Source organism: Silurus meridionalis, chromosome 2, assembly GCF_014805685.1.
Source record: "Silurus meridionalis isolate SWU-2019-XX chromosome 2, ASM1480568v1, whole genome shotgun sequence".
Classification (NCBI taxonomy): domain Eukaryota; kingdom Metazoa; phylum Chordata; class Actinopteri; order Siluriformes; family Siluridae; genus Silurus; species Silurus meridionalis.
Genome location: NC_060885.1, coordinates 11,273,689 through 11,288,956, shown reverse-complemented (window position 1 = coordinate 11,288,956; position 15,268 = coordinate 11,273,689). Strand labels below are relative to the sequence as shown.

At 35.3% G+C, this 15,268-nt stretch overlaps 2 protein-coding genes across 4 annotated transcripts; both read left to right on the top strand.

Moving 5' to 3' along the window:
* Positions 1–2,658: 2,658 nt before the first annotated feature.
* sncga (synuclein, gamma a) lies at positions 2,659–9,986 on the top strand. Of its 2 annotated transcripts, XM_046838315.1 has the most exons (6): positions 2,659–2,972; positions 5,996–6,037; positions 6,985–7,112; positions 7,252–7,272; positions 8,466–8,522; positions 8,815–9,986. In XM_046838315.1, exons 1-5 carry the CDS (start codon positions 2,852–2,854, stop codon positions 8,520–8,522), a joined length of 369 nt encoding a protein of 122 aa, XP_046694271.1. In that variant the 5' UTR covers positions 2,659–2,851; the 3' UTR covers positions 8,815–9,986. The 2 variants fall into 2 exon arrangements, with proteins under 2 accessions (XP_046694271.1, XP_046694278.1); XM_046838322.1 differs by lacking the exon at positions 7,252–7,272 and having other exon boundaries at positions 2,664–2,972.
* Positions 9,987–13,352: 3,366 nt separating this feature from the next.
* Positions 13,353–15,108, top strand: zgc:193505 (uncharacterized protein LOC559113 homolog). 2 transcript variants are annotated; one of them, XM_046834702.1, is made up of 3 exons: positions 13,353–13,513; positions 13,621–13,860; positions 14,591–15,108. In XM_046834702.1, exons 1-3 carry the CDS (start codon positions 13,369–13,371, stop codon positions 14,629–14,631), a joined length of 426 nt encoding a protein of 141 aa, XP_046690658.1. In that variant the 5' UTR covers positions 13,353–13,368; the 3' UTR covers positions 14,632–15,108. The 2 variants fall into 2 exon arrangements, with proteins under 2 accessions (XP_046690658.1, XP_046690647.1); XM_046834691.1 differs by having other exon boundaries at positions 13,621–13,872.
* The last annotated feature ends 160 nt before the right edge of the window (positions 15,109–15,268 follow it).

Sequence of the window (15,268 nt, the reverse complement as noted above, 5' to 3'; positions counted from 1 at the left end):
TGTTTCTGTGCCAAGTTGAATTCCAGAGTAAAGATTGCTCTTTACTTCTATCCAGTGAGAAATGCTAGGGAAGGACCTTAAATATTTAATCTTTTGCTTCAGTGATCCTACACCTAGTCTCCTGGTCATGTTCCTTCTGAGCATATTAAAGCGTCTCTCTGTTGTTTTTTTCTCCATTTCACTCATACAGTAAATGTTGACAGCTGAGGTACAAGATCAGTCCCAAACCTTCCTGTTATTTTCATGTTTTTTTTTTTTTTTTACAGACAATAATTAAGAAGAATACAAATATTGTTTACTCTCAGACATTTGTGTAGACAATTTCATTTCCCATGTCAAACATGTCATTTTGTCAAATGTTATATTGATTCTTCAGTTGAAAGTATACTATATCACCAAAGTAGACTGTATGGACAAACCATCACGTCTACATGACTTTGTTGAACCTACAATTTTAGATTTATTCCTCGTTTTGCTGCAATTATAACCTTCATTCTTCTGGGAAAGCTTTCTATCAGTTTTTGCAGTGTGGTTGTATAAACACCTGACCTTCGCAGCTATATGTAGTTATTCCCTAAAGGTAGGAGCATAAAAAGGTAAAGACATTTGTTTGTTAGTGCATTAAATGTTTGCCTTTTTTAAAAGTAAAAAAAAAGACCTAAACATGTTCCAGCATGACCGTGCCCATGTGCAAAATGCACAGTGCATGAAGACATGCTTTAGTAAGGTTGGAGTGGAAGAAGCTGCAAAAAAGACCTGACCTCAAACACAACCAACACCTTCAGAATGAATGTTGACAGTTTGCCAAGTCTTTACAGTACATGTCTTTCCTCACACGTTTAATTCCTTTTTCAAATTTTAAGTTGTCTCATTTCGGGCATATGGTTGCAATTTTTCAGATGTTATTTTCTTATGTGAATGACAACATGAGAATTTATTTGCGTTTAAATGCAATTTCTGGCCATGTACCAAAACACACATATGCGCATTTGTTCTTCCTGAACCACAAAAAGAAAAGAAAGTAAAAGAAAGTGAAATTACTTTCACTGTTGTGAAAATACACCTTTTGTAAGTTAAATTCTATACTTCTCACAAACATTTTTTTACTTTAAGGTGTACCCCCTCCCCCGCCCTCCCCATCCCCATCCCCCACCCTTAAAAGCAGCTGAATTCAAGCAAACCACTGCAGGGTGTGGACAACACTACAGATGCTTCTGAGAAGCCTTTTATGAGAGTCACCTGACTCTTCCTGCCAACGAATGCAGATTTATCGTTCGTAATCCATCTCGTGGTTGAGATGCTTGCGCCAATCCCACATCTTCAGAGTGCCTTTAATTATTGATGAATGATTCTTTCATCAATATGTCACGTGGACGCATAATGGCGGTGGATTCTCACATGTCCTGGTTAGATGCCTGTAACAACCTCATCGACTGGCACGGGATCTCCATCTCTGTTGCATCTATGAGTCTGAAGAGCAGATCCATGCAGGAGCCAATATCAGCTTACATTCTCCCATTGTCCTGACGAATGCAGCATTCTATATATAGCCTTTGGCATTTGTCCAGTTTGTTTGAACAGGGCGTGGTAGAGGCTGAGAGACACGCTCAGTGTTAGAGGAGGATCTGCAGAGTCAGAGTTACAATACCAGAGAGTAATCTGGTAGGATAAAAAATGAGATAGAAAATGTCCAAGGGGCAAATATACAGGTAAAAGTAATAACCACAAAATAATCCTCTGTTCATGTATTATTTATTTATATAACCCATAACCCTGACTGTACAATCTGCTTCAATCTCTTTATCAACATAAAATAGATGCAGGTCTATGATGCAGGTCATAGAACTGAGTCACTTCAGTCATTCCCTGTATTATTATTGGGGCATCCAATAACAGTGGAGAAAAGTTTCAAAATAACAGTCTTTAGGGTTTAACTCCAACTGGTCTATTTATAGCTTAGCACATCCTCGTTTCTGTGCTCTCAGAGCTCATCTAATTACAGCAGCGTAATGCATTAGAAATAAGTTTAAGCATCTGGATGGCCATGCAGAATCATTTGTTTACAAACTAGAGTATATAAGTATATAGGTAAGCCAGATGAAAGCCTTATTTTTATATTTTCTATTGTTTCTTGTAAACAGGCATCACTACGTGGTTTTTCTACATAATCTCTTTCATTTAATTCCACAGGATCACAGGATCAGTTATGCAACACATTAAATAAATGAGAAAGATGAATTCCAGTTTAGGTCTCACTTTTAAGGCTTGTAGTGATAGAGTTATGAGGTTTGAATTATATCTTTATATTTAAGAGTGAGAATACTCTTTCTTTATAGTGCACTTTTCATAAACAGTAGCTCTAGGAGTGAAAAAGATGCACAAAAAAAATGCACACAAATTAATATAAGAGAATAATATAAATTACATCATAATAGTTTAAAGTTTTGAATTTAAATCAATTAACCAGCAAACATATAAAACAGCATTATTTTTTAATGTAAAGGTTCATTTTTAGCATGATATCAACATTTTCACAGTGGTTTCTTATTAATTTTGCTAAAATTCTCTTCACACACACTCATTTTAACCCCCCTTTTTTCTTTCCCTCCCTTCCTCCCTCCCTCCCTCCCTGTCTCTACTCTCTCATCCATTCCACTGCCCTCTTTGTTAAGGGTGTCTCAATCTGTCTGTGCTTTCAGTGCCAAGCCTGCTTTCATAAGAGGTACTCTCTTACACACTCACCCAGGACCCAACAAGCAGTCCAATACATACACACACTGTGTGCGTGAGCCGCTATAAGACACAGCCAGAAGCAGCTGCAGGTCCCTCATAGATCAACACAGCTCTCAGGATGGACGTTCTAAAGAAGGGATTCTCCATTGCCAAGGAGGGAGTGGTGGCAGCAGCTGAGAAGACCAAGGCAGGGGTGGAGGAGGCGGCTGCCAAAACCAAGGAGGGGGTCATGTATGTCGGTACGTTCAGGATATAAGTTTTGTAGAGTGGTTACGGATAATGTTTAAAAGGTTAACATGATTAAAGAGTGATTTATTGAGGCTCTAGATAATTAATCAAGTGGGTTCTTTATTAAAATGCTTTTAAAATGTAAGAAAAGTTCCATTATCAGTGGTTGTTTTTCCAGAAATAATATTGCTTCTATAAATAGCCAAATGTAGAATGGTTGATATCTGGGAAAATAAAAAATCTATCTAAGACCAGTTTTACTCTTTAAAGGGGTCCGTAAACCCTATTAAGCTTCGGAGCACCCTCCAACGGGATGCCATTTGGATGCGGTCCTTGATGTCATTATTAAAGCTGATGTGCATCGTCATGATGTGAGCAGAGCTGTAAAGCCTGTGAGTTTACCAGCATCCCCACCTGCCTGTTACTCTGATCAGCTGCTCATATATCAAGCCGAGTAATCAGCACTCCCTGCTGACACACACTCACAGACTCACATGCAGATAAAAATCCCTACTGTGACCCAGTACAGCCCTGTGGCTCTGGCTGTACTTTCTCTGACTGCAGTGGGTGGGAACCAGAAGGAAAGACGATCAATTGATGCCAGAATGATCAGGGTGCTGCAAATTAATGGACCAGAAAAGACCAGAAGCTTCGATTGGGCACACACTATACATTAGGAGAGTAGTCACTTTTCTTAGCAACATTTCTCAAATATTTTGAAATCTGGAATACGTTTACTTTTTGACACTGGAATGTTTTGTATATTTTGTATAATTCTAGTTCAAGAACAAAATGAGCTGAAATTAGATGTGAGCCATTGGGAATGTAATTCAATAAAAAGGAAAAGTACATTTATTAAACTATACTGCTAGAAATGTGTATATACACAAATGTAAAATTGTTCTGTAATATTAATAGTTATAAAGCGCAGTTATGTATTTATATGTTTCACTCATAGTTACAAAATTATCCTTTATTATTATCTTCTATCTGTAATAACTATTTCAATTATCAATGAAATGGTTTACATCAGATTTTATTAACAGCCATTAAAATGATATTATCTTTAATATCATGTTACTATTTTAATTTAAATCTGAAATTATCGTTTTGTTTAATTAGAGGTTAACATTAATAACCTTTTATTATTAAATACCGCTGCACATCTGCAGTACTGACTCTTTTTATCTTTGACACATGGACATAAGTAATATTTCAATCCAAAAACTTGAGCCAAATTGAAAATGTTCAACCTTAGGCATCACCTGCATTATTTATTCCAGCTCTTGCTTGTGTTCTTTGGTTCCATTTGGCTGAGGAACAAAAAGGTCTCCTAATAAATATAGATGTCATATGCTTTCAACTCGGTGTGTTACAGAAATCTAGGGTACATTAAATTTTGGATGTCTGAGAAAAAGAGAGAGAATTTTGGATCACTATAAAACACTATTGTGGCTACTCCTGAAGTTGTGTACAGTTTATAAGCATATTTTCTGCTTATTTCCCCCTGTGCATTGTTTTATTGTGTGCTCCTAATGACCACTTGGTACTGGTTGGTGTATGGGTCTATGTAGTCTGATATACAGATATGAGTGTGTATCATTCATATATTTCTTCAATTTGGTAGTGTGTAGGCTGCCTGGTTGTGTGTATGTGGCTTTACAGACATGTCCAGAAAACCAGTTGTCTGAGGACAAGGGCAAAAAGCAGTGAACTAATAGACTGGTTAAAGGGAGGCCAGTAAAAAGAGGTCAAAGCTTTAGATATACAGTGCATCAGAGTTTGAGAATACATAAATACACTTTTCTGAAATGCATTTGAAATTCATGGTGTTGCCTTTTAAACACTAAATTATATAATATTATGATACATATTCTATAATACGCCATTTGATGAATACATTAAACACAGAAACATTCCCCCAAATAATTTATTTAATTATACAAGTCCTGGCTAAAACATAAAATGTGTAGATGTCTATGCTCTCTAGCCTACAGCTGGCATGCAGTGCCTTACTTGCCAATCACAGCAACTCTGGACAATCATGGCCGTCTGTGAGCTCATAAATGTGGAAGAGAGCATGCAATGCTAACCTCAGAGTGTGTTATACTGCCCTATGATGCAGCAGTTGGCTGGATTTACATATCTTAGAGAACACACGTTTTACCCTTTACCCTCTCCAGTGTGCAGCTCTGGCATAATAGGAGAGAGCTGGTGGTGGGTGGAAAATGTCAGTTGACCAGTTTAGAAGGAGAAAAGTGTCTAACTCATTTTTTTCCTAATTGCATTATGCATTTAGTCTATTTCTGCAAAATAAAGTAATTTTTCCCAAATACTAGTCTGGCACAAAATGTACTATTTATTAATTTATTACATGGACTGAATTCATGTTATGCCATCTGATATAGTGCAAGTCATGTTCAAATGGATTTTCTCTGTTGATCACAGTAGCAGTTTTATAAAGAGCAGGCCTTAGTGTTTGTCCCCTAGTGGTAGTCGGGTTCTCTGGAATGTGCATGTGCTGGTGCTAAATCAGCCTGTTGTACTGGAGAACAAAAACAAAGCTTTATTTTACATGCATGTCTGCGTGAGTGTGTTTGTTATTTTCATAGGACAAGCAAGAATGTGGCCCACATTGCACTGGGATTTTAATTTTAGGGGTAAAAATGGACATTCAGAATATTTTAGAGGTTTGAGTGGGGGTTGTCCTGGAATTAGAAAACATCAGTGTCCATTGTGCGTATTGTTTAAAAGTGGATCTGGAGCAAATGTGTAACTGACATTTATTCTCCCTTCATAAGGCTTGGCAGAACTCTGGCCATACACAGAGAGCAGAGGCTGCAGTGGTCCAAAAAGTCCAAAAATAGATGGTTTTGTAGTGCAATACCTAAATAACACACACAATGAATTTGCCTCAAATCAAGGCATTTAGTGATAGACATTTGTTGTGTTGACACTTTTTTAAACTACTACAGATCCACCTTAAATAATGTACATTTATATTTAACCTTTATATTTTTTGTCTTTCTCGCAGGTACAAAGACAAAGGAAGGTGTGGTTTCCAGTGTAAACACAGGTTAGAAGGATATAAAGTCACACACTTGCACACCACTTTTCCCTCCATTTGTGATTTATCCCAAAACTGTTACCACAAAGTTGGAGGCACACAATTGTATAGGATGTCTTTGGATGTGGTAACATGAAATATTTCATTCACTTTAACTTTAGGATACCCAAACCTGTTCCAGTATAACAATGGTTTACATCTTAAGTGGCCTGCTTTAGAGCTCTGACCTCAACCCTACTGAACAAGTTTGGAATAAATTGGAATGCTGACTGCACCCCAGGCCTTTTCACCCTACTTCAGTACCTGACTTTAATAAAACCATTGTTGTGGAATGAGCACAAATCTCTACAAGTACACGCCAAAATAAAGTGAAACCTTTTTCCAGAATAATAGAGGTTATTTTTTACATATACAATAGTTTGTATGATATTTCTGGAGGTTTTGAAAGGAGTCTCCACTGTTGCCTTGTAACAGAAAGTGTTCAAGTTCGAAAGTCTTCAGGAAAGGGTACAGTATGTTTATGGATTCTCTGTAACAGGACCAGAATTTTTTCTTATTAGAAAGAAAAAAATGAGAAATGCTTTTATTTAGAAACTAGAGATTCCATGACCTTTTGTGAACTATAACTGAATATTTAATAATAAATGTGTAAAGACCGCTATATGATGTGCTGTTATAGAAAAATACATTTGTGTGTTAATAGCATTACATCACAGCATTATTAAATATTTCCATATTTAATAGTTGTTTGTATGAGAATGGTTTAGCAATAATTGAGTGATTTTTGTTATACATTATATTTTGTATATATTTTGTTAAATCTTTTTCTTTTTTTTGCAGTGCTTGTAGCTATAATTTCAACAATGAAAGTTGGCATATAAATAAAAGTGAATATTATTATAATTGATAGCATTAGTACTTATATTGTGAGTAAAGGTATTGTCTCATGTCCACAGTTGCCCAGAAGACGAATGAACAGGCGAATCTTATGGGTGAAGCCGCAGTAGCTGGAGCCAATGAGGTCTCAGAGAAGGCAGTGGAGGGTCTGGAATCTGTAGTGGCATCTACTGGAATAATCAACCCGGTAAACACACGAAGAATAACCATATGCATAGAACTAATAACTGTAGTAATACAACAGTTCTGTTTAGAGTTTTTTTTTGATGACTTTGTTAATAATGGTTTTATATTGATCTGTTTCCCTCATGTGTGGCTATTACCAGGATGAACAGCTGATTATGGAGGTGCTAACATGGGCTCAGATTTTCAGCATGTTTTTTGACTCATAAGCTCATAAACATCAAACCATTTCATTCCCTCAAAGAAAGATATTTAAATAACGTACATTTTAAGATCAAGCAGAAATTTTAGATGATGTAAATAGATTTATTCAGCAAAAAGAGATGTAGTCTGATTATAAAACTCATAAAGCACAAAAACTTTATTATTACTCCTGCCCCTGAAGCCAAACTGACCCATGGGAACAAAGCTGATCCCTGGCAGTCTAATCAGAGAGACTTTGTCAATGCTGAAACTGCATGCCACTGTGGTTGATCTAGGTTTCTGTTATATCCAGTTTGGTAGATTAGCTCTAGTTAAAAAAGCAAACAATAAAGTCTTTGGGGTATTAATGCCATGGCAAAGTTTAGGTCGTTCAGTATTTGTTTTGAAGACCAGAACTTTTTGGATGTTTTTGTATGAAGTAATGTGTTGTATGATGTGGGGAAAAGAAAACTGCCACAGAAGGGTGTTGTCTTTTATTGAGAAATTTAGATCAAATCAGATGAATATACGGACTGTTAACACAAAACATACTCAGGCTTCTGTTTAACCAGTGTGACAGGATAGACAACACCATTTGCATTTGATTATGGTATCGATTCTGTACTTAATGACACTCAATGTGTTGGATTCTATAGCTGGATTACAGCTGTATCTACTGTATTTCTGTTTAAAAAACACAACAATGCCACTAAGCAATCTCTATTAATCTGTTTGTATTTATATTCAAACTACTGCTGTTTTCCTCAATAGATCATTCAATTCTAATCATCTTATCATCTTTAGATGCATGGGTTTTGCTATAAGATTGTTTTTACCTTTTCCCCTAATTTAAAATTCATACATGTACTCATAACTAACCAAGAAATTCTCTTAAACTCTGCAGACATACACACTGATGCTTTTAGTTTATAGCACTCTTACTGCCAGGTATATATATATATATATATATATATATATATATATATATATATATATATATATATATACATAAAAATAATGTCTATTATTATGTAACTTCATACTGTGGACATTATTTTTAAAATGACTATTGGTTAAGAATTGGCCTGGTTCTAAAATGTTAGTCCTGTTTTCTTCAGAAGTAATTCAGATCACGTACTGTATCTGAGCCTTTGTTTTCCTCATCTCTTCTCAGGCTCAACCATCCCAAACTGAAGGAGCAGCAGAGCCAGCTGCAGACGCAGGACAATAGGTAAGAGAAACAGACAACATACCAGCCCCTACTATTGTGAAGCAATAAAAATAAAATTGGGCAATTTCTAGTCTTTACTGTGTATTACAGCTCTGGTGGTGGTGAGAGCAGAGACTGGCCCACTTTCACCCCAATTTGCTAAAACATGGGATTAAAGTTAATCTCTAATGTTTTATCATATTATAATAATTTTACACTTTTGTTAATATTGTATGCTTTTTCTTTTTTCAAAGCTCAAATTGTACTTGTTCATTCTCCCTCCCATTTCAGGTTTTCCCATTTTGTTTTTCAGGCTTGTTATCTCTAGGACTGGTGGCTTTGTGACTTGGGTGGCAAGTCTTTTAGGTGTTCAAGAGGATAGTAAGAGAAAAGTTCATGTTAACTGCAGTCAGTTCCCTACTGTTACTTGTGTTTCGGTCCCTCCAATAGCAAAGCTTTGTAGTGTGTCAAAAACACTTCCCAAATAGGGTTGGTAAATAAATGGCTGAAGCTGAATTGAAAAAGACATAGTACTATAATACCTGAATGCCTTTCATCTAATGGAAATCAAGACATAATCTCTCAGTCTCACTGTCAGTTTTGTAAGTCTTGTAAACTTCATTCCAGTTTCATTAGTCACGTAGAAGGTGTTTTTTATATCTAGGCCTCCAAACGATTTTGTCGACTCCATCCACGTTTAACACTGTTCCTTCATTTTGTCTTTCATGAAGGCTTGTTCTGGACTTTCACTAAGCACACACAGACCTACACTGTTCTCTCTCCTCAATTAGCCTTATTACAATCCGCTTATGCTTAGGGTTCTATAACATACAAATAGAAATATAGAAATATATGTATACATCATATAGTTTGCTCTCAAGATAGATTGCATATGTGCTGTACTTGTATCAGCTTTAAGAAATCCTGAAACCATGTGTCTTACTAACCCTTTGCACTAGTGCCTAATACCTCAGAAATCAAGATCAGCTATTAGGTTTTTAGTAGAGTGGAAGTTATAAATCTGCTGTGTTGGAAATAAACGAACATCCTCACAGGTTTCAGTGAATTTCTTAGTGGCAATGAAAGCATAAAGCATAAAGACTTGATGACAATTATGATGGAGAAGGTTAATGACATAATGATAAGCTCAACAACGGTTAACTTTCCAAGAACAAGTAATGCTATGAAGCTGAAGTGACAACAATCTGAACATGAATTACTAGTAGACCTGCTTTGGCAACCCTTTTCCTTCTGTAAAGCTGCTTTATGACAATGTCCAGTGTTATAAACACTATACAAATATAAGGGATTTGAAAATTGAATAAATTGTGGAAACAGAAATGAGAAGCATTGTTTTGCAGAAGCTATGCATGTTGCCTTAAACACAACTCACTAACTGATTAAAACTGTGGCACACCATCAATTGATCCTTTTTTTTTTTTTTTCTTAATGAATTCAGCACCTGAAATAAACAAACTAAAATGCGAACCAGTATTGTATTTTTCTTTTTACACCAATAAGCACATTAAACAAATTACACAATGTAATACTACATAAGCACTTTGACATTTTATAGACACTGCTTTTGCAATGCAAAACATATCTTTGTTTCATGAATATATGCAATTATATCTAATATTTATCATTGTAAGATTACAAGGTCAATTTATATTTTTTATCTTGGGCATGAAATCGTCTTTGTAAGATAATATTTTAGTATTTTTTAATATTTTAGTATTAGTAAAAAATGGTTTGCAAGGTGTCAAAAAATCATGTATTTAATGTCATAAAAATTACAGTTCCTTTTCAAAAGTTTAGAAACACCTCATTTATGGTTTTGTGAGACACTTGTTCATATGCAAGAAATTAGATCATTTAACAATATGAAGATTTACTTTGACAAAACATATACATGTAATAAAAATATACATTTGTTACATTTTATTTTCAGTGAAAAATCCTCCCTGGCATGAATAAAAGCTTTACACATTCCAAACATATGTTTCTCTAAACACTCAACTGAAATACTTTGCTATGCCTCTTTGCTATTTCTTTCTGACCTTATGATCCAGTTCATCCAAGAGCAGTTCAATAGGATTTTAGTTGAGTGTCTGGGCAGGCCATTCCATTAATGATAACATTTCACCTGCATTTTTGCTCTTAAAACACATTTATAGAGCTGACATATGCATCAGGTCATTGTTTTATTGTATGGTGAAGTTGGTTCCATTAGCCACAGTCCAGATGGTAATGCATGTTAGTGAAAGTTGTTGGTTCAATATTCCTTTGACCCGGAATAAATCTCCAACCTTCCCTGCTCCAAAACAAACCGCAATCGTTAAACATTTTCCTCTATTTTTTACTGCGGCCATGAGGCAGTCATGAGGCTAATATCTCTACTGTTCCTCTGTTGTCAAATTTTGACTCATCTGTCCACAGAACTTTCTTCCAGTCATCCTGCGTTTTTGCAATTTACCTAGTTTGTTATAAAAGAAAAAAAAAAGAAATAATTTGTCTAAAAACCATAAAAGACAAGTGTTTTAAAACTTATGATAGGAACGTTAATCAATTGGACAATATTAAAGGTATTATAATGTATGTTCTGTATCATTTGTTATAACATTCCACATAATGTATTGTAAACTGTAATAAACACATGTTATCTGCAAAATATACTCTGTATATAAACAGATATTTATTTGGGGGAGGCTTTTATTAAAACGTCATTTAAAATCTAAAATATTTCTATTCAGTGTATGACAGTGAAAGGGTTTTTATTCTCACCCTAAATTATATGTAGGTCTATTATATGTTTTTATGTGACAAATGATCATCGTCATCATAATCACATGACTCTGGCATACCAGACGTACACACTGACCTACAAATATTTGTTATGAATGCAACGTTTATCCACATGGAAACCTAACAACAACACAGATCTGACTCAAAACACAGATGAATGGAGTCTTGAGATTCTAATACTTTATAAATGTATATGTAAGTTAATGGCAGATGTCAGGGGAGGATAAATCTTCATTTAAACCTTTAAAACTTTCTTCTTAAGTGAAGTGCTTACAAACTGGTTTGTTTGTACATGTACATACACATTAATCATATATTCATTTTGATATGAACAGAACAGGGCTTGCCCAGTCGATATTGACAAAATGTTCCTATACAGTAAACACAATGAAAACTAATGAAGTGACAGCAAACCAAGATTACACCCATACCGATTGTTGTCACACCCCATTCTCCACATCCACCCTTTTGTACATGTTGTTTCAGTAAAACTGAATAACGCAGGCATGATGAGTATGTGCAGAAATCTAGGACAGATAGACACCCTGCTCTGAAGACACCTTTCCACTTTCATTGCTATCATTATAACAGCACAAAATAATGCACAAGACTGTGTGAGATAATACAAAGTTTTTTATTTTTTCTTAGTAATAGTAAGAGAAGCTCAGTTAAATCTTAGAGAAAATTGTCTTTGCCTAAAGGAAATGAGAGTGAGGCAAAAAAAAAAAAAAAAGACAAAAGATGGGCGATTTTTCTGAGAATACTTCACAGAGGAAAGTCATGTTCATTGTCAACAGTATCAAAAATGGCAATACAAGACACCAATACAGCAATAAATGTGATTTTAAAGACATCTCCCTTCAAATTTCATCACATCATTCTGCTTTCTAGGAGAAACTAAAAATAACCGAGGATCATTTTCTGGTTTAAAAGCCAGTCAGAATCTTGTATTGGTGTGGAAGAACTTATGGACATAAAAAGCAATGAGATGACCCTAGCTGTACAAGGACACAGTAAAGAGGACATTTTAATCACAATTTTTTTTTATTAAATTGCATATATAATTTGCTTTTTTATTACTCTGTGTGATACTATTTTAATGAGTATCAGGGAATCTTAACATTCCAGCTGAGTGAGAACTCCTCCACCCATACAGAGCTCATGCACCAAAACACAAACAAAACTGTACACTAGCAACACATACAGAGCTCCTGAAAAGGTTTTTGATAGCTATCTGTGACCACAAACTTTATAAGATTATATATATATATATATATATATATATATATATATATATATATATATATATATATATATGTGTGTGTGTGTGTGTGTGTGTGTGTGTGTGTGTGTGTGTGTGTGTGTGTGTGTGTGTAAGTTTGTCCCTGATGAGCAAGCTAGCCTGGTCCACCTCTTTCACACTCTAACCTCCAGTTACAAAATATAACGTTAGACTAAAATTTACTTCCTAACAAACCTAAATAGTGATTGTAAAACTAAATTTCCTTATGTCACTAAATTTGGATCCTGAATACAATATCAGATACTTCTAGTGAGCTTGGCGAATGGTTTTAACTATTGCTAGCTTGCTAGTAACCCTGAGAACTGGGTTTAATGTTTGCTTGCTAGTGAATCTGGTCGTGATTTGAAGGGGAAAAAAAATTAGCTAGTGTGATAGTAGTTTTCTACATGCTAGCTAGATTACTAGTGCTTAAAGTCAGTTGTTTTTACACCTAATATAACAATGGAAAATCTGGCTAGCTACTAAAGTTGAGTAGCTGAAGGGCTACCATTTTTATTTTGTTTAAACACAGTAAATGATCTCGCATCATGCTTGATTTATAGATCGATTTACAGATGATTGGACTTTCTTAAAGGTTAAAGATGTGTTTAAAGTATCCCATACTGTCCTTAAGTGAAAGATATGTTAAATATTTTTAGAATGAGAGAGCAGTGAACCAGTGAAACCAGTCTAGCCTGATCATGTCTTCCCTCCTGTTTTCATTCCACACTCAGCTAATCAGCCAATAGCGTTTTAGTTTCAGTGTGTAAGAGAATGTAAATGCACCCCTTCATAAGCATCCACCCTGACCTGCTATCACAAACACACACTCTACACACTGGGAAACACATTTGTTTGGCTGCTAAGTACTTCATTACTGAAAACATTATGAATCACTTTGTTGATGCTGCTGTTGATAAAGCAGGTAAGTGTCTTTCTTTGTTTCTGCAGTTTTATTATAAGTAGAGCTGTACGTTATACTTTATACTAATTTTATATTTAACTTAATGTTATCTGCTTTTTCCACCTCAGCTTCAGCTGCCAAATTAAAGGTAAAATCTATGTTGGGAGGAGGAGGAAACGCAAAGCAACCGAACAAGTCAGGAGGTGTCGGAGGACTTTTTCCTTCGGCAGGTGAGTCGGGTAACAAAGAGAAGAAAGGAGGACTGTTTGGAGGCCTGCTTTCAGCACCCCAGAACGAGGCAAACCCAGGAGGAGCAGCAGCATCAGGAGATGTGGGTGGTGCAGGACTTCCAGGAGGTGCAGGAGGAGGTGCAGGAGGAGGTACAGAAAGTTGATTCCTTTCATTACAAAAGTCTTGATTTCTTTAATTATACAAAAAATTATCCAAATATATACATTATGTTGTAGAAAAAGTATGTTTTTCAATCTTTTTTTAGTTAGACTGCAAAAGTAAAAGTATTATGCAAAGTACAGGTAGTCGCCGACTTACGACCTAACTTACGACCATTCGACTTTACGACCACAATCGCTAGCCGCGGCGTACGACAGTGCGTACCAGCTTCCGGCATAATGTCACAGTACTTTACATATAGCCTACTCCACTTACGACCGTGTTACGACCGGTATATCGGTCCCAATCGTGGTCGTAAGTCGACGACTGTATAATAATAATTACCGAGTTTATTCCTGTTTTACAATGTTTCCACTGAAATATGTGCAACTCCAAATTTGTACACCTTTTTTTTTTTTTTATTTTAACAATAATTTGAATTTAGAATAGCAAAAAAAACAAAAAAACATGCTTTAATAACAAATACATTGAGAGGAACTACCATACCTTTAATCAGTGAAAGCAAAGGAAGAAAGATACTTGACTGTTAACAAGGTCTTAAAATGAAGACATGACTGGGACATTTTTTTTTTAATCGATCTTAGTGGAATATATCACTGTACATAGTGGGTCTAGTTTAGCACATGTGGATGTTGCTTATGAAAAGCTATACAATTATTCACACATGTATAATATTTTGCTTTCCAGACAAGGATTTCAACTCGGCAGTAGACGAGCTCGCTTTTTAAGATGTAGCCAGATGTTCACTGATTGACAAATTTGGCAAATGAAGGCATGGCAAGTGAAGATGCAACAGTACAGCCCTTAATTTTTATCTATCAGCAAATATCAACCAGAGCTACATGTTCTTGTGATCAACAGTGTATAAACAGAATGTATCTGTTTGATACAAGTTATTACATTCACATTGTACTCTATATATTACAAAATGGACACAGACAAAAGTGTACAATTACTAATAGGTAACAAATGCTCCCATTACATCTATAATACTGGGCTTGTCTACTGAGGTATTTAGGGAACAATAAATGGGTGTTGTATTTATGTTTTTTTTTTTTACTTGAGCCCTTGATGCAAAGCCCCACTCAGAGCAGTTTTTATAAGTGTACTAATTGAAATTGCTTTCTTTGAAAACATGAAAGTTTTACTTCTATTAACAATATTGTAAAGAAGGTGAAAATTATTTCAATAAAGTTGTAAATGAATGATTCTGAGTTCTATTGTGAGAACACGGAGTACATTGAAACTGCCATGTTATCATTCCAACATACTTATACCAGTCACCTCTGTCCAAGACAATGTAGACATTAGTAAAAAAAAAATGTTAGCACCAAAATGATAGCATGTGTTCCTTTTGCTCCATAT